Source organism: Struthio camelus, chromosome 10 (assembly GCF_040807025.1).
Source record: "Struthio camelus isolate bStrCam1 chromosome 10, bStrCam1.hap1, whole genome shotgun sequence".
In the NCBI taxonomy this organism is placed as follows: Eukaryota; Metazoa; Chordata; class Aves; order Struthioniformes; family Struthionidae; genus Struthio; species Struthio camelus.
The window spans coordinates 2,537,677-2,555,271 of NC_090951.1; the positions used below are offsets into that span (position 1 = coordinate 2,537,677).

General features: G+C 67.9%; 1 protein-coding gene across 1 annotated transcript in view; it reads right to left on the bottom strand.

Annotated features, from left to right (window-relative positions):
- The window catches only part of ZFPM1 (zinc finger protein, FOG family member 1), a 36,761-nt gene that overhangs the window by 8,889 nt on the left and 10,277 nt on the right, over positions 1–17,595 (bottom strand). The window contains exons 2-3 of the mRNA XM_068956085.1: positions 13,028–13,177; positions 11,340–11,435 (exon numbers count right to left, since the gene is read on the bottom strand). Coding sequence (XP_068812186.1) covers positions 11,340–11,435; positions 13,028–13,177 — 246 coding nt within the window. The remainder of the gene's footprint in view (positions 1–11,339; positions 11,436–13,027; positions 13,178–17,595) is intronic.

The window sequence follows — 17,595 nt, forward strand, 5'->3', positions numbered from 1 at the left end:
TTAAGGTGAGCGCTGGGAAGCGCTGGGCGTCGAGCGCGGTCCGGAGGCGCCTGCGATCGCCGCCGGGCCGAGCTGCCGCCCTGGCGTCCCCCCCGGCCGCCGAGGGGCGAAGCCTCCTCCGCCCCGGGACCGCGGCTCCGCGCGCATCCCGGCGGGGACGGGGATGCACCATCCGCCGGCAGGGGCATCGCAGACAGGGTCTTCGGGGCTGCCAGGTCCTCAGGAAAGCAGCTTTTCCTTGCAGCGGATCCGGGAGCAGCGGAGGAGCCGCAGCCGCTGCTGCTGGCGCCCCGGGGACCCTGCGGTTAAGGGCAGTCGGGGCCTTTGAAGAGTTGGTCGCGTTCACTCCCGGCACAAACCCTTCGCTCCTGCTGCTGCTCCTGCTGGTGAGCTGGGGCAGCTGCAGCCCCCTCCCCAGCTGATCCCGCCTGCGCTTCGCTCCGCGGACCCGGGAGGGCAGGCAGGGAGCGCGGCTGCCCTGGCCCCGCTCTGCCCTGTGGCTCGGGATGCGGCCGGATCCTGGCTCCGGGGCTGAGCGGGGCTGCCGAATCGAAACGGGGTATTCCCACATCTGTCACCCAGCAGGGAGAGACCTTTGCAAGGTGCACGTAGCAACTCAGGGCTGCAGCCCGAACCGCGCCGGGCAGCCTGCAGAGCCAACCGCGCCGCGCGGGGCTGCACGCAGCCCGAACCGCGCCGGGCAGCCTGCAGAGCCAACCGCGCCGCGCGGGGCTGCACGCAGCCCGAACCGCGCCGGGCAGCCTGCAGAGCCAACCGCGCCGCGCGGGGCTGCACGCAGCCCGAACCGCGCCGGGCAGCCTGCAGAGCCAACCGCGCCGCGCGGGGCTGCACGCAGCCCGAACCGCGCCGGGCAGCCTGCAGAGCCAACCGCGCCGCGCGGGGCTGCACGCAGCCCGAACCGCGCCGGGCAGCCTGCAGAGCCAACCGCGCCGCGCGGGGCTGCACGCAGCCCGAACCGCGCCGGGCAGCCTGCAGAGCCAACCGCGCCGCGCGGGGCTGCACGCAGCCCGAACCGCGCCGGGCAGCCTGCAGAGCCAACCGCGCCGCACGGGGCTGCACGCTGCCCGGACTGCACCAGACGAATTGTGGAGCGAACTGTGCCGGGCAGGCTCGTCTTCACCCTGCAATCCTTTTGCTCGCCAAATTATTGCCAACGAGTGACTTTTCCCTGATTCCCAAAGCAACCAGCGCCGGACACCTCGGCGCGGTACCCGAGACGGTCCCCTCCGCCCGGGCGCACACGAGCCGCCGGCTCTGGGACAGCCCTGCCCGGGGCTCCAGGCTCATTCGAGCCGGCGCGGCTGGAGGAAACGGGCCGCTCTTTGGGACCCCATCGCCATCCGAGCCCAACTGCCACCTCCTGTCCCCTTGCTCCCCCTTTTGCCCCCCTCCTTCCCCCCCGTCTCACTGGTAATCAGCTGCGCTTGGGTCAGGAGACCATGTCTCCGAGATAAGGGCGTTCGCCTGACACTTCCCATGTCAGAGCACTTCATCTTCTGTGTATCAATCCCCAGCAGAGAAAACACACAGGCGCTGATAAAGAGAAAACCGTTCCAGGCAGGGGGACAAAAATAGTGCCGCCGCGGCCGGCCCCGCTGCCCCGCGGGATGCTCCGGCCCCGCGGCACCGCGGCGGCTTCGACCAGCCTATGCAGCGGCCAGGCCGAGGGCGCCCGCCGGCAGGAGGGAAAAGGCGATTTCCAAAATAAACACGCGGCGCTGCTGCGTTTCTCCTCCTCTGGCAGGGCACGGCGCAGGGGAAACAACGCCGAGCCGGAAAAGAGGAGGCCTCGGCCGCGCCGCGTGTTTATATTTTGAAGGCTTTCGAAACGAAGCGCCAAAGGGGAGCGTCGTCGGCGTCGCGCCTCGCCAGCAGCGACCGCCCGGGTTAGCGGCGGGGGCGAAGTCCGGGCGCCCTCCGGGGCTGCCCGGATCGCGGGAGCTCTGACACCGGCTCTCGGTTTCGCCGCCCTGCAGGTTAATACAATTCCCATTTATCTAATCTCCCCATCGGTTCCCGGCGAGGCGCTACCCCATTGGCTCCGGCCTGCCAGCCGGCCCGGGGCTTATCACGACAATTCCTATCTCCGAGATCATTAACCAAATTGGGCAGGGATCGGGCTGTTTGCTTTGGATTGCAAAGAAAAGCAGCAAAAAGAAAAGGAGGAGGGAAAAACACAGCGGTGGCATCCGGGAGGCTTGGCCTGGCCGCGTGCACCTGCTCGGGCTGCAGGTCTTCTCGCGTCCGCCCTTTTCCACTGCCAAGCCGCGGCGCGGGACCCGGCAGGGCTCTGCAGAGAGCCGCAGGGTCCCCAGGGAGGGCCACGAGCCCCGGCCCTCCTGTCGCTGGTGCTGCTGGCGCCAGGCCGGTCTGACGTCCCTGCAGGAGCGGGTGGCAGCGGCAGTGCAGGGGCGCGCGGGCAGCCGGGACATTGTGGCAATACGGAAAAACATCCTGACCTCAGTATTGAGGAGGGCTTGGAAACATCCCCAAGGAGAGGCTTTGGGGTGCTGCAAAGCGGCAGGGGGGCATCCTGGACACGGATGGTCTCCAGCCAACACCGCTACCCGCAGGTCTCCCATCCCCGCAGCAGCCCGGCCCGGCCCTGCTGAGCTTCCCAGAGCCGTCCGGGGCCGGAGAGGGCAGCGGAGCCCGGCACCCCGGGCTGCAGCCACCTCCGAGCAAGCAGCGGTGGGAGGCAGAGAGCAGCAAGACGCCTGGCTCTCCCCCGACCAGCCCAGCGCCAGTCCTGGTTCCCTGCACCCTTATTTTTGCCCGTAGGATAAGAGTGCTGGTTCACCTAGGCACAGAGCTTTGTGCTTATCTCCTCATCAAGAGATTTCAGAGAAATAGCCTGAGCTATGCTGGAGAGCAAAGATTAATCCTGTCATCACACCGCTGCCGTTTATCGGCTGATAAATGAAAGAGAAAAAGCGCGGCTGCCATCTGAGCTCCCTCCTGGCAGCGGGCAGGGGGGCCGGGGGCTCTCCGCCGCCGCGCGGGTTGCCCTCGGGCCGGTGCCTCGAAGGGGTCCAGGCACAGGCTGCCCAAGAGCACCGCAGTCCCGGCAGCGCCGCCGTGGCCACCTGCTCCTTGCGCCTCCTTGGGCTGCTGCCAGGGCACCGAAGAGGTGTGCATGGAGGAATTAAACCTCCGGGGTAAATCCCTGCTTATTGCTCAGTGCTGGTAAGGACTTATCACGCTGCAAAGCACCGCTGGCCAGGAGGGCAGGAAGCAGGTCAAGTACCGTGACACGCAAGCACACAGCACAAGGCACAGCGTTGCTGGCACGGGCTGAAGCCAGCACCAGGCTCTCCCCCACAGTTAAAACGTGCGTCCGCACAAACCCATTCACGAGTGACCACAACCGTCCTTAGGGCTGCGGAAATAAACAGTGCAACAAAAGCGGTGGGTGAGGATGCGCCGCCCGCCTCGGCGGGTGTCCTGGGTTTGCTCCTGCCTGCTCTGGAGGTCTATATGCACACGCGCACCCGTGCATGCGTATGGATGCACACGGATGCGTATGCACACACACGTGCATGCGTACGGGCACGCACAATGCCACAAAGACATGCACACATGCATGCATACGGGCACATGCATGCAGACAGGCATGCACAATGGCACACGGGCACGCACACGGCCACACGCACGAGTGCACGCGCCCACGTTAGCGTCCCCTCCGCGAGGGCGGTGCAGCACCAAAACCCGCCGGCGCCGAGGAGGTGGGAAGGGTGGAGGCTGTCCGGCGGCCACCGGGCCGGCTCGCGCGGAGCTCAGGGGCCCTGGCGAGCCCTGCCCAGGCAGGACCGCGTCCCCGAGCGGAGCCGAGGAAAGGACAACCCCTTTCCGAAGGGCTCCCGACTTCAGGGCCTCCCTCCGCTCTCCCCGAACATATTCCCGAGACTTTAATCAAATATGGGCTAATGAATCAGATCTGCCCTTCCGAAAGGATCTCTGATTTGAGGGCTCCGGAGTGTTTGCAGCTGCCTGGATACTATCTGGATAAATACTGCTATCAGGGAGTCATGAGACCGCTTCCCAGCGCGAGCGGCACCGTGCATTAGTCCTATTAATACTGCGCTTTCCGCCCTGGCCCCCGGGGGCGGCGCGCGGGGGTGCCGAAAAGCCGCGGGGGTCACCCGGCAGGACTTGATGGCAAAGACGGCCCCGAAACGAGAACGCCCTCGGTCCCCAGGCGCAGCGACCGGGCCGCGGGGCTGAGTCGGCCTCTTGGGTTAAAAACAAGCAAAAAATTTAGCAGCCGGCCCCGAATAACCGTGCAGCTGGTGGGAGCCGGGGTGGCGCAGCTCCGCGGCGCGGGCAGCCCGGGAGGCGGGCGACGCGGTCCGGGACACGAGCGGCCGGGGCGCCGGGCTCCGCGCCGGCAGCCCGGGGGCATCCCGGCGGCGGGGGCCCCCTCCGCCCCACACCGCAGCTTCTGTTTTTAGCAGCTGCTAACGCGCGGCGGAAGGAATAAATCCTGACAACTCAACTAGCGAAATGATGTGATGGCACCGCTCAGATAAGATGGAGGGAGGCGATTGGGAAGAGTCTTAAGCTGCGAACACGCAGCATCTCCGCTCTTCACCTCCGCTCACAAAGGGAAATCTCTCCAAAGGGGCTAAGCAGATTATCCCAGCTTTGCCGTCCCGGGTGCTCGAGTAATCAGGGCAGCCTTGGGAGCGACAAAGGAGCGAGCAGGGCTGGAAGCGGAGCTCCAGCGGGCTCCTGCGCTCAGCACCGCCGGGCATCCTCCCGGCAAGAGCGGCGGGCAGCACCTGGGCTGGCTCGGCGCCCGCGCTGGGAGGCGGCGGGGGTGACCCCGGCTGCAGCGGGCAGCGAGGGGGAAAGCAAAGCGAAGGGGCATCGCGGCTCGGGGCCGGGCTAGCAGGGAGCGAGGGGCTCTCGGAGGAACCGCTGGCCCCGGCACAGACCGTGCCGCGGTCCCCTCGCTCCGGCCGGCGACCGTCCCCGCTGCCCCAGCCCCGGGCCCCCGCGGGAGCTGGCCGCCCTTATCGCTCCCAACCATCGCTGGCGATTTATTGATTTTTTGAGTCAGTACAACAGCAAATCTTTATCGCGCTGAACCCTGACCCCGGTTAATGGAGGAGCTGTTACCTACCCTGAATAGCAAGGCGGGCGCTTCCCGGCCTCCCCGTGGGGCTGCGGGGAGGGGGGGGTCCTGGGCACCCCGCAGGCACCCCAGGGTGACGGCAGCCCCCAGCCCGCCGGGGCACGGGGCAGCGCGGGCAAATCGGCGCCTCTGCCGCGGGCCGTGCCGGCCGCCCGGCTCCGTGCCGTGGCCGCGCGCCAGCTGTGCCCGAGCCGGCGCGCACAGCTGGCAGGCGAGCGCAGCCGCCGGCCACGTGGCCGCCGGCAGATGTGCCCGTCCTGCCCGTCCCCGACGGAAGCGCCTCTCGCCTTGCCGGGCGGGCGCCCCGAGCAGGATGTGTCCCGATAAGCCGCCGGCTCCTGGGACATTTGCATTCGGGGTGTTGCTGCCTCCTGCAAAGCTGCTGCCCTCTCCCCCGCGGGCACCGGCATCCCGCCCCTGGCGTCGGCCCGCTCCCAAACCGGCGCGGTCCCCGTCCGGCGATGCCCGCCGCCGGAGGCGCGAGCAACATAAAAGCCCGGCTGCGAGGAGGAGGAGAGGGCTGAGGGAGGAGGAGGAGAGGAGCGGCGGGGGGCGACGGAAAGGAAGACGGGAGCCCACCCTTTTCACTGCAGACAATAAGTGCTGCCCTGGTGTGAGATGCTATCGCGGCTCATTTCAGAGCTGAATGTGTGCCCTCGCAGCCAGGATATGATCAGCCCCGGCAGGCCCGGGGCTCTTTGTTGCACCGAGCGATGCTATCGGGGGATCAGGGCCGGCCTCGGCGAGGGGGGAGAAATAATCATCAGGAATGAAATTAGTAAAGCGCTCAGGGAGGACAGGAAGGAAGAAAACTTTAAGGCTCCCCGGGGCTGCGAGTGCCACCAGCGGTGCCCAGGCCGGACCCCTGCGCCAGGGACCGTGGGGACACCAGGTCCCCACTCTGCCCCCGGCACGCGGGGCTGCCGGGACCCCCCGCACGGCCCTGGCGCTCCGGCAGCCCCCATCGCCCCACGGCGGGCTCCGGCGCCCGGAGGGGCCGCGCGCAGGAAGCCGAAGCGGGAGGAGGAAGCGGAGTTAAGAGGCCTTAGCTGCTGCCCAGATACGATGAGCCGGAGAGATAGCCCGTCCCGGAAAAGGGGAGGGGGGCAAACCGCAGCCGGGGGGCACCGGTGGCGGCCACCAGCCCTCGGCTGCCCGGGGCCGGGGCATGGCCGGCTGCGGTCGGGCAGCGGCAGCCCGGCCCCAGCGCTCGCCTGGCCGCGCACACGCCGTGCCGGGACAGCGGGCGCGAGCCTGAAGACGCCCTGGTCCCAGGGACAGCGCAGGGACAGGCCAGGAGCTGAGCGGCAAGGTGCCAGTGATTGGCAGCTGTCAGTCAACGTGAAACAGGCAGCACTGCCTTTAGGGCTCTTTTGCCCCAAATATGCACGTTTTCATCCTTCCCAAGGGAAACTGGAGGGTGGGAGGGATGGGGACAGAGAGGGGGGCTCTGCCTGCATATTTCAACAGTGGTGGCTGCTGCCAGACACAGGGACGTCCCTGCTGCTCCATGGGAAAGGCTGCTCTGAGCATCCTTCCACCCCAGCAGTGTCCCCAAACCCGTCCTGGCATCCCTCCACCCTGGCAGTGTCCCCAAACTGGCCTGAGCATCCCTCTACCACAGCAGCATCCCCAAACCGGCCCAGGCATCCCTCCAACCCAGCAGTGTCTCCAAACAACCCCAGCATCCCTCCACCCCAGCAGCATCCCCAAACCGGCCCAGGCATCCCTCCATCCCAGCAGTGTCTCCAAACAACCCCAGCATCCCTCCACCCCAGCAGCGTCCCCAAACAACCCCAGCATCCGTCCATCCTGGCACTGGCCCAAATCGGCCCCAGCATCCCTCCATCCTGGCAGCGACCCCAAACCAGTTCTGGCATCCCTCCATCCCAGCAGCATCTCAAACCGGACTCGGCATCCCTCTGCCCTAGCAGTGTCCCCACACCAGCCCCAACATCCCTCCACGCTGGTAGTGTCCCAAATCAGCCTGAGCATCCCTCCATCCCGACAGTGTTCCCAAACCAGACCTGCATCCCTCCACCTGGCAGTGTCCCCAAACCCGCCCTGTCATCCCTCCACCCAGCAGCGTCCCCAAACCAGGATGCCCCAGCAGTGTCCCCAAACCGAGGACTGGGACCTGCCTGCCAGGATGCTGCAGCAGGCGGGTCCTGGCCAGCGCCAGCAGGGCCAGGGTCCCCTTTGCTGGGTCCCCAGTCCAGGTCAGCGGTGTCACCGGCCCTGCTGGGGGCCGGCCGCGGCCTGGCCGCTGCTTTCTGTGCGGGCACCTCGCTTTCGCAGGCAGCGACCCGATCGCTTGGAGCTGCCGCAGACGCAGGGCAGGGGGGTCCCGGGCCCGCAGGGACCCCGCAGCTTGGGGAGCCGCCGCTCCAAACCCCGACTTCTCGCATCCCCCCTTCCCCCAAAAACCCGGCGATCTAAAACAAACACGTCTATCTGCGACTCAGCTCGGCTCCGAGCGATAAAGAGAAATAGCTGGAATAATTTTTCCCGCCCACACATACCAAAGCAGAGGGAAATGGGGAAAAGAAGAGCGCGAGGCGGGCGGGCGCGCGCGCACGCGGGACCCGGCGCAATCGGGAGGATCTCGCGCGGGCCTGTCCGTCAGAACGAGCTGTCCCTCCTCGCCGTGCCCTGCTCGCCCCGATAATAAACCTTGAGGTTTGCACACAAACTCCAGGCTGCGCGAGATTATTCAGACAGGAGTCACAGTGCAGATAAACACAACCGAACAAGAGCGGGAGGCGAACGGGAAGGGGGAGGCGGGCAGGAAAGGGAAAAAGTTTGCAGTTTGCATTTCGACGCGCCAAAAAAAAAAAAAAAAAAAGCTCCCCACGCTGGAGGCGGCGCGGCCGGGCGCCCTCTCGGCACCTTCCCGGCCCCCGCGGCGCCGCGCGGAGGGGATTCGGGGCCGGCTCCGGTCCCGCAGCGCAGCCGCTGCACGGGCAGCTCCCCGCCGGGAGCATCTCGCACGGGGGGGCGGCGAGGGGGGCAGACCCCCGTGCGCCCACGCGTCGGGCACGCTGCGCCCCCGGGGACCGAGGCGGAAACCTCTTTGCAAGGCTGAAACGCCGGCTCTCCAGCCGGCACAGCGGCTGATTGCCTCCGCGGCTCGGCAGCCGGCCCCGGCCCCGGCCGGCTCTGCCCGCGGCGTACCTGGCAGATGGGTAACGCGGCCGCCGTGCCCTGGGCTTCCTCCTCCTCCTCCTCCTCCTGGCGGGGAGGGATGTGGGTAGGCGATAAGTCTCCTTTGGTGTGGTGGCTGATCTCTATCGGGCGGCGGAGGCCGAGGCAGCGCGGCAGCGCGCCGGCAGCCGCGCGAATCCAGCCGGCCGCCGCTCGGCGCCCCGGGGCGGCGGGAACCTCCGCGGCAGCCCGGGATCGCCCCCGCGACGAAAAGCTTCGGCCCCCCACCCAACACCCTGCTTTGTCCTTGCCGAAAGGGAACCGTGCCGCCGGGCCCTGCACCGGCCAGGGGTGCCCCTCTCCTCTCCCCCTCCGGCTCCGCGCCGCAGCCCCGAAGGCGCCCGGCCGCTCGCCGTGCCCCCCGGGGCGACGGGGCCGACGCGCCCCGAAGCGAGCCGGCAGCAGCCCCCGCGCCCCGACTCGGAGCGGGATGCCGGAGAGGGGCCGGTCGGCGGCGCCGGGGCTCCCGGCGGAGCCGTGCCGACGCTCCCGAGAGCCGCCGATGCCGCGGGCCCGGCTCCAAAGCAAACAGGACCGAGCGGGAACGATGGAAACGCGGGGCGCGCGAGAGCCGATAAGGAAGGGCACGGCGGCGTGCGAGGGGCGGCCGCGGCGCCCGGCCTCGAGCGCGCACCGTGGGCGCACGCCGCCGCCGTCGCCTTCGGCACAGCGGGAGCTCTCGGGAAAGCCGAGCGAGGCCGGTCCCGGGACGGGGCGACCCCAAGAGAGGTCTCCCGGGTGGGAGAGCAGCCCGGCACACGTGGCCCCCCGCCGCCCCCTTGGCAGCGGCCCGTCCGGCTCCGGCGGCGAGCGCTGCGCCCCTTGCCCGGCTTGCCGGCCGCCCGAACAGGAGGGCAACCAAACGGCACGGTACATCTGCAAACGCTCCCAAGTTGAGGATTATAGATTATAGCTATCAGCGATTTGCATATCAGAATTTCGAGCAGCCAGCCCCCTCCGGCGAACAAGGTCATTTCAAAGATAAAAACAACGCTCCTGCTCCCTCGCCTTCTGCGCTCGCTCGGCCCGGCCCGCGGCCCCGAGGGTTTGCAAGCCCCCTTGGAAAAAACCTGCAGGCCGCCCGCCCCAACGCAGCAGCGCGCGGGCTGAGCACGAGCGCAACTCATCGCACCGTTTCTGCAGCCTCCCGAGGCCCGACGCCTCTCGCGGCCCGGGGAGCAGCCCCGCGGCCCAGGGAGCAGCCGTCCCCCTCCCATCCCCTCCGGGAAGGGCCACGGCCGGGGGGCAGAGGAGCGGCGAGACCCAGCGAGGCGCAAACAAAGGCGTCCGGGAGCAGCGGCCGCGCCGCCTCCCCCCCCGCCCGCCGCGCTGCATCTCCCCGGCTGCCACTGCTGACATACGGCGGATCCTGCCAGATAAAAAAGAAAATTCAGGCTGCTCAGAGTTTCCCTTTTTGCCAGTTCCATCCCTGATAAGTGCAGAGCCTGCAGAGCGCCTGATAGACGGGCTATCGCGGCGGTTAGCGCGAGAGGAACACCCTATCGCTGCAGCATCGCCGGACCGCCATCAACTCCCCGCCACACAGAAATTAATACCACTCCAATTACCAGAATAGAGATGGGCTGGCAGAAGGCGATAATAAAATCTCTTTTACATAAAGAATGCAAATAACTAACTGCGGCGCAGGGAGGGGGAAGGGGAGGCAGGGCGAGAGCGGCAAGCGTCCAGCTCGCGCCGCGCGGGGCCCGTCACCCCGCGGGGGTCCGGGGGGGGCGCGCGGCCCGCGGTCCTGCGGCGCAGGCTGCGCTCAGCCGACGGGCAAGGTTTCCTCCTGGGGGACGAGCGAGGCGCCGGGGCGGGCGGCTGGCTGCGGAGAGGGACGCCGGCGGCGGCTCTCGCGGCCGGGGACAGGGGACGTGGGGAGCCGGGCGGCCGCGGGGGCAAAGGGGCCGGGCAGCAGATAAAGAGGCGACAGCGGCGGCCCCGCAGCTCCTTCCTGCCGCGGCATCCAGGAAGGGCCGGGGATATCAGCGGGGGCCGGCGCGCGTTTCCCCTCGGCAAGCGGCCGCGGCGACGCGCCGGCCTCGGGCTCTGCCCCGGAGCGGCTTTTCCTCTCCGGGCGGCTCGGCCGGCACCGCGGCGGGGAGCCGGACCGCGGCGTCGCCTCCCGGCGGGTATTTCGGCACCCGCCGAGGCTCTGCCTTGCCGGAGCCGCGGACGCCGCGGCCCCCCGCGCCGCCGGCCCCTTGCGGAGGGAGGAAAGGCGCTGCTCCGGGTGCGCCCCGGCGGGTGCCGTGGCCCGGAGGAGCCCGTCGGCCCGCGCAGCCCGGCCCCGGCTCTATCGCAGCCCGGACGACGCAGATAGACGGCTCTATCGGCTTCTCGGGGTTTTGATAACCATCGTGAAATCACGCTCTCGCTTTCTTCCTGCGGTCGCCCGGATGCTATCAGAGCGCCCTCGCGAGCGCCTGCACCCGCGGCAGGAGAAACCATCGCCGGGGCGGGATCCGCCTGGCTTTGCACCGGCCGCCGCGCGAAGCTCAGGGAAGGCTCGACGGCGGCAGCGGGGAGCCCGGCGCGGCGCCCGCGAAGCCGCAGGAGCCCTGACCTACCACCCCGTCGGCGGGGCGGGCGGCCGCCGCCGCTCACATACCGTTTCCCAGGGCGAGCCCCCGCGTTCGCGAGGCGCCCGGACCTTCTCGCCGCCCAGCCGCCTCGGGGTCGACGCCGGTTTTTGCACGAGGCGGCGGGAGTTGCGGGAGCCCGCGGCCGGAGCCTTCCCCGGGGTCTCGGCGCGATGCTCCGAGGGGCACGTCTCCGCCGCGTCCCAACGACCCAGAGCCGTCTCCAAAGGGCCCAGCCAGGAAAAGGAGCTGCTCCCGGCAGCCGCCACCTGAACGCGGCCCAGAGCCGGGGCCGAGGAGGGGAGAAACCCGGCCGAAAAGACCGCGGCTGCCTCCAGGGCCAGCCCGGGCCGTGCTGGGCGCGAGGCGCCTCGGGAGCGCAGGGCACTCACCTGGCCCCTTCCAGGAGTCGGGCTCCTGGGGATTTTCTCCGGGATCCTGTTTCTCTGGCTCCTTCGGACTTTCCAGGGCGTCGTTAGCCTCTGCCTCTGCAGCAAGAGCGGGAAGACACAAGGTCACACGCGGGCAGTTTCGGATACGGCCTCCGGCCAGAGTCGGGACCAGCGGCAGGGTGATACGCCCTCCCCAAGACCCGCTCTTGGAGCCCAAACCCGGGCGAAGGCAGGTCCCCGGCACCCCCAGCTCCCACCCGGCTTAGCAGCCCCGCCACCGTCCCCATCCTCCCCGGGGTTTCTGGCGAGGGAGCATCCCGCTCGGCACCCAAGGGCCACCCCGGCTCCCTGCCCAGCGCCGGGTGGGCGCCCGGCTCTGCCTTCCCACCCAGGGCCCCGCGTCGAAGCACCCGGCTCAGTCCCGCTCCCGTCACGGCTCTATTTGTGGCGTATTCATAGCAACTTGATAACAATTATTTTCTCCATTAGCTGCTGTTAAAGATGCAGCAGATAAGGCCTATCTGCATATGACAGTGCGGAAGATTAGCGCCCAAAGTACATGTTTGCCTTTGCGTCCAGGGCGGATAACCAGAGCAGAGCCCAATCGATAGGCGCCATAGAGAACACCCAGGGGTGACGTCACCGGCATTGGAGATTATTAATACAGGTGATAAGCGGAATGATTAACATCAAATAAATCAATCACCGGGTATAAAAGTCCTATTATTTTTGGCTATAAATCAAAGTGCCTGGCATATTGATTTTTATCCATCGCGCTGAAAGCTTTAGTGGCCGTTATTGCTGCTTGGCGTTATCTCTGCTATCACCTTTTTATCAAAACAGGCTAGTGCCAGGTGCAGCTCTGCGCCCGGGCTCCCAGCTCCCTCGCCCCCAGCCCTGCACCCACATCACAGAGGAGCCACCCGCTTCCTCGGCCGGGGAGCAGAGCCGCCCAGGGAGCCGCCGCCTCTCCCCGGGGAGCTCGGCGTCCCCCCCTTCCCGGCGCAGCGGCCGCCGGCTCGGGAGCCGGGGGGCCCCCCGGGGCCGGTGCCCGGCTCGGAGGGCTGCCGGAGGAGGAAGGAAGCCGGTGCTTCCCCGGAGGCACCTCTGCCCCGGTGGGGACCGAGCGGCTGCAGGAGCGCCGCGCAGCCTTGCCCCGCCGCCGTTTATCTCAAAGGGCGCTGCAAACATTAACAGATTAGGATTTGCCCCCACCTCCACAGGAAGGAACCGGGAGGATATCTAGGAACTGGCTCAGCCCGGCCCTGAAACGCAGCCACCCCCGGGGTGGGGCGCGCGGCCGGCGGCGGCGGGCAGACGGCAACCCGGCCGCGCCGTGCCGCCGGGGCAGGTGGAAGGAGCTGAAACGGACAGGCGCCCGCGGCGCTCATTAGCGGCCGAGGCCGGCGCGCAACCCGCCTCCGGTTTCCAGCGGCCCCCCCCCGGCCCCGGCCCGCGCAAAGCCGAGATCGCTCCCGCTCGCCCCAAACTCCCCTCGCGGCTGCCAGCGGGGGAGCCGGCCGGGGGGCTCCTCCGCGCCGGGAGCGCTGGCCGAAGCCCCCAAGGATGCTCCCGGGAGCGCTCTCGCTCCCCGGCTACTTGCACGCCGCTCCGCCGGGATGCACGCGCGCGGTCCGCCGGCCCGGCAGGGATGCAGCACCCGAGGGTGCCGCGGCGGGTTTGCTTACCCGGCAGGTCGCGGCGAGGCTCGCCGTCGGCGGGGCTCGGGGCGTCGCGCTCGGCGGAGCCCTCGCGGTCCGAGGCGGCGCCCTCCCTCGCCGAGGGGCTCGCGTCCCCCGCCGCGGCGTCCTCGCCCTCCTCCATCTCTCCCAGGGAACCTGCCGAAACACAAGGGCGCGCGGGGCGGTTAGAGGCTGGGGCGGGGGGACAGGGTGCGTCATCCCGCAGCCGCGACCCCCTTCCCTTCCCGAGGCTGCGGCAGCCCTCCCGGCGCCTTCCCTCGCCCGGAGACCCTCTGCCCTTCCTTCGCCAGGGAAAACGACCCCAAAGCACTGCTTGAAACGAGGGAAGGTGCCCCGCTTCTCGCACCGCAGGGCGCGCGGAGGGGCTCGACCCCTCGCCCCACACCCTGGCCCGCTTTCGCACCCCGGCCCCACGGCGGGCTAACACGGGGTTATTCCCAAAGCGGGGAACAACGCGAGCAAAACCGCGAGCGGGAACCCAAGGTGCGACGAACACGTGCCCAGCGCCCTTCTGCCCTGCTGGCCAGCCCCGAGCCACCGGCTCCGCACCAGGCGGCTCTCGCCGCGGCGTTTGCAAGCTCGCACGGGGGCCCTGCCTGCGCACCGCCGGCGGGGGCGTTTCAGGGTGCTCACGTAGCTTTTACTGCCCCTCTTGCAACCTGCCACGGGGTGGGGGGGGGTTCCCTTGGTGCATCACCGAGGGAGACGTTTGAGGGTGCCAACGCCTCGGCGCCTGGGCCCGCCGCTCGCCCTGGCCCATCGCGGGCCCGTGCCGGGCGACGGTCCCGCAGGGCTGCACACCCTCGGGGGGCGGCAAACCCCGCCGGCGGCCGGCCCGGTCCCCGAAACGCCCCAGCGCCGCCGTCTCCACGGCGACGCAGCATCCCGTCGAGGAGCAGACCGCGAGCCCTTAAGAAATACATACACACATACATATATATATTTATATAAAAAATGGCCCAGGGTCTTAACGCCGCCCCGCTGTGCCGAGGGATGCCCAGCTCCCAGCGCGCGGGGAGAGGCGCCGTCGCCCCCTCGGCTCCATCCCGGGCTGCCGAAACGGCGGCGGCCGAGGGAGCGGAGCCCCGCGGAGCGGCGGTGTCGGCAGCCCTCAGCCGCTCGCCCTGACTCCAGGCATGTATATTTACACCGCGAGAACAAAGGCCCCATAATCTATACAAAGCAGACAACAATGAGCGTGAATAAAGAGGCTGCCGGAGAAGGGAAGGCAATTTATTCTAATTCTGCTAATTTCAGTTCCAGCGCAATTAAAAAGGCTCTGATAATATTCAGAAACAATCGCCAGCTAACAAATCGTTTCTCTCGCTGCAAATGAAACATTGTTAGGCTAATTTTTTCTTTCACGCCTTCACGGCTCTTGGGCTTCTGATAAAGTTAACCCGACTTCTCGCCTCCTCCCCGGCTCTCGCCGCCTGCCTCCCGCCCGGCCGGGCCGCGGGCAGACACGCGCCGGTCAGCCCGCGGGCAGCGGGCACAGCCGCGCGCCGGCCTCCCCGCGCCAGCATCCCCATCCCGCCGACCTCCTCGGCCCCAGGGACGCGGCCTGGCTGCGCGGCACCGGCGGCCCCAGCGCTCCCGGCTCCGTGGGTCGCCCGCCCGCCCGACTGGAGAGTTTTTTTGGGGAAAAAAAAAAATAAAAGAGAGAGAGGGAGAGCGGGAGAGCGAGCCGGAGCAGGGAGCGGAGCGTCGATGCTCCGGGATTGCTGGAAGCCTTGCGCAGTTATCACCTCTCACAGCCTCCCGCAGCTTGCCTGATCTGTCTATTCTTCATTAAGCAAATACGCTGAAATGGAAATGAAAACATAATAGCTATTTGATTTTCGGCGAGATATTTTGCATATTGGTTCAGTGCTGATAGTGGAATTTCATCAACTCCCTTTTTTCATGCTTTAAAACTGAATTACTGAGGCTGGCTTTACAGAGAGGGGACGAGCCAAAAAACGCTCCGTTCCAAGATACTCCGCTTAGACGATTAACTCTTCTCCCTCCCTCCTTCCTTCTCTCTCTCCCTTTTTTTTTTTTTGATAACAAGGAAGGATTTCTTTTTTTAAATTACAGTGATTGCAAAAAGTCCCGCTCATCTGAGATGATGCGACCAAGTTAACCGCGCGCCGGCCGGCGGGGACTCCGGCTCCCGGCCGGCAGGTGCCAGAGCTGCCTCCCCCAGGGAGGGAGCGGGGAAACGCCGGGAGCCCCGGGCGCCGCTGCGCACGTCCCCCCGCGCCGGCAGCGCCGGCGTAAGGTGGCGAGAGCCCTACCACCACCTGCCAGCGCGCGGTCCTACCGGCCTCTCCTCCGCCGCCTCCTTCTGCAGCCCCCCGGGAGCAGCGCAGCATCCGCTTTTGGGAAAGGACCAAAGCGCCGGCGACCCCGCAGGCTGCAATCCGGCCGCTTTCTCCCCGCGCCCGCCGCCAACGCTTTCCCGCAGCGGCTCCGCCAGCCTCGGTCCGGCCGCGCAGCAGCAGCAGCAAGACCGAAACGGCGCGGGGTGGCGGTCCCCAGGCGATAATCGCCCTCCGCGGGCGACGGCTTCGCCTCCAGCCCGGCGCTCTCCCCACGCGCCTAACGGCTGCCTCGTCGCCGGCGGCTCGGTACCGAGCCGGGCTGGCTCCGCGCGGGGAGCCGTGCCGGGGGTCCTGGCCGCCGCTTCCCCGTGCGGCGGGGATGCACCGAGCCGCCGGCGTCGCTCCCCGGTGTAACAGCCCCAACCTCGTTCCCCTTGCAAGGAGCGGAGGGGAAAACCCCCCCGGCAGCACGCTCCGACCGGGGCCATGCGCCGAGACCTCCGGCGTGGGAGCACCGTTAGGGGACCCAGGTAGGGGGACTGGAGCGTTTCACTCAAATTAAGGTTTTTGCAGCTCAGGACCACTAAACCTTGACTCCTGGCACATATTCGGTAAATTAAATAAAAGGAAAAAAAAAAAAAAGGGGAGGGGGGATTTTTCCAGGCTGCCAAGAGAGAGACCCTGGACTATCCAAAAGCAGGCACGCAGACAAGAGCAAAGCGATAAGAGGCCTCGATAACAGATAGAAAATAGCAACAGATTCAGACTTTCCCACCGGCTTTGCGAGCGGGAGGAGGAGTCTGCGCGGAGGCGGCGGCGGCCGAAACCCAGCGCCGCGGCCCCGCGGGACAGCGCGCTACCCCTCTCCCAGGTCACGCGACGGGGCTAAAGAAAAATGACACGTGCAGTTTTGGGGGGGGGGGGGGCCTGTCTGCTTTTGCCTTCTGGGCTTCATCAGGCCCAGAAACTCGTGTTTAAAGCGGTATCAGGAGCCGCTGAACTGACCGCCGCCTGCCGAAAACGCCCGCCGGGCACGGCCGGTCCCCCGACCCCGGGAGCGGGGCAGCGACGGCCAGACAAGCCCCGCGCCACCTCCAAGCCCTGCGTGGCCCCAGGTGCCCAAGCATCACCGAAAACCACCCGAAATCTCATGTTTCAGCGCGTTCCCGGAGCCCCCGGTCGGAGAGGGCAGCCGGGATCGCGCAGCCGGCACCGATGCCCGGGCGCCGCGGCAGCGAGCCCGATGGAGAGCCGATAACGGCTCTTCTCTTCCTCTCTGCTGCGTCCTTCAAGCTCCTCCTTATCCCGCCGCTGACCCTGAATTCATCTTCAAATTAAAAGAATTAAAAAAGGCAGTAAATGAGCCGGCTGAGGCTTCCCGCCAGGTCCGAGGGAGCGCAACCCGGCGCTGCCGGCTCGCAGCGCGCCGCGACGATGCTCAGCGAGCGCGCGGCGGCAGGCGGCCGCGGCCCGGGCACCGGCACCGCATCACCCGGGGCGAACGCAGCCGGCGGGCCGCTCTCCTCCGAGAAATCCCTCCTCCGGGACCGTCGGGCCCGCTCCCGGCGCCGGGCATCGCCCGCCGTGGTCCTCCGCTTGCACCTCTCCCGGCTCCGGCTGCGTTTCCTTAGGGGCTGCGTCTCTGCTGCCTCGATTCGGCCGGGTCCCGTCCGCCCCGGTGACTTCTGCGGGGTCTCGTCGCGGGGTTGGGCTTCGTCTGCCCCCAGCAAGTACCACCCGGGGCAGAGCGGCAGCAAGCTGGGCTACAGGAGACTCCAAAACCGGCGGTATCTCACGGGATACCAGCCTACCCTTCTCACCCAGCTTCTCCTTGCGCCGGGGTAGGACCGCCGATGCGCCGGGCGGCCTCGGATGCCCCTAACCCGGTGCTGTCTCCGGGCGCCCGAGGGCGAGCGAGGCTCCGGCGGCAGGGAAACGACGAAACGGCACGGGTTTCCCGAAGGTCAGGTCATCGGGCGGGCTATTTTTTTCCCTCCGCTTGGCTGATCTCTCCCATCTCAGCTGCGCGGCCACCGCGGCTGCAGCAATTCGCGGAGGACGGCGGTGGCGGGGAGGACGGTGCACGGCACTAGCCGGGTCCCCACTCACTGCCGTGCCCCGAAAAACGCCGCAGCGTCGAACCGACGGGGCGGGCGCGCATCGCTCCACGTGCCCCGGCCGGGGGCTCGCGCGGCAGAAAGGGGACGAGGCGGCAGAGGCTCCGACCCCGTTAAACCCCGGCTGCCC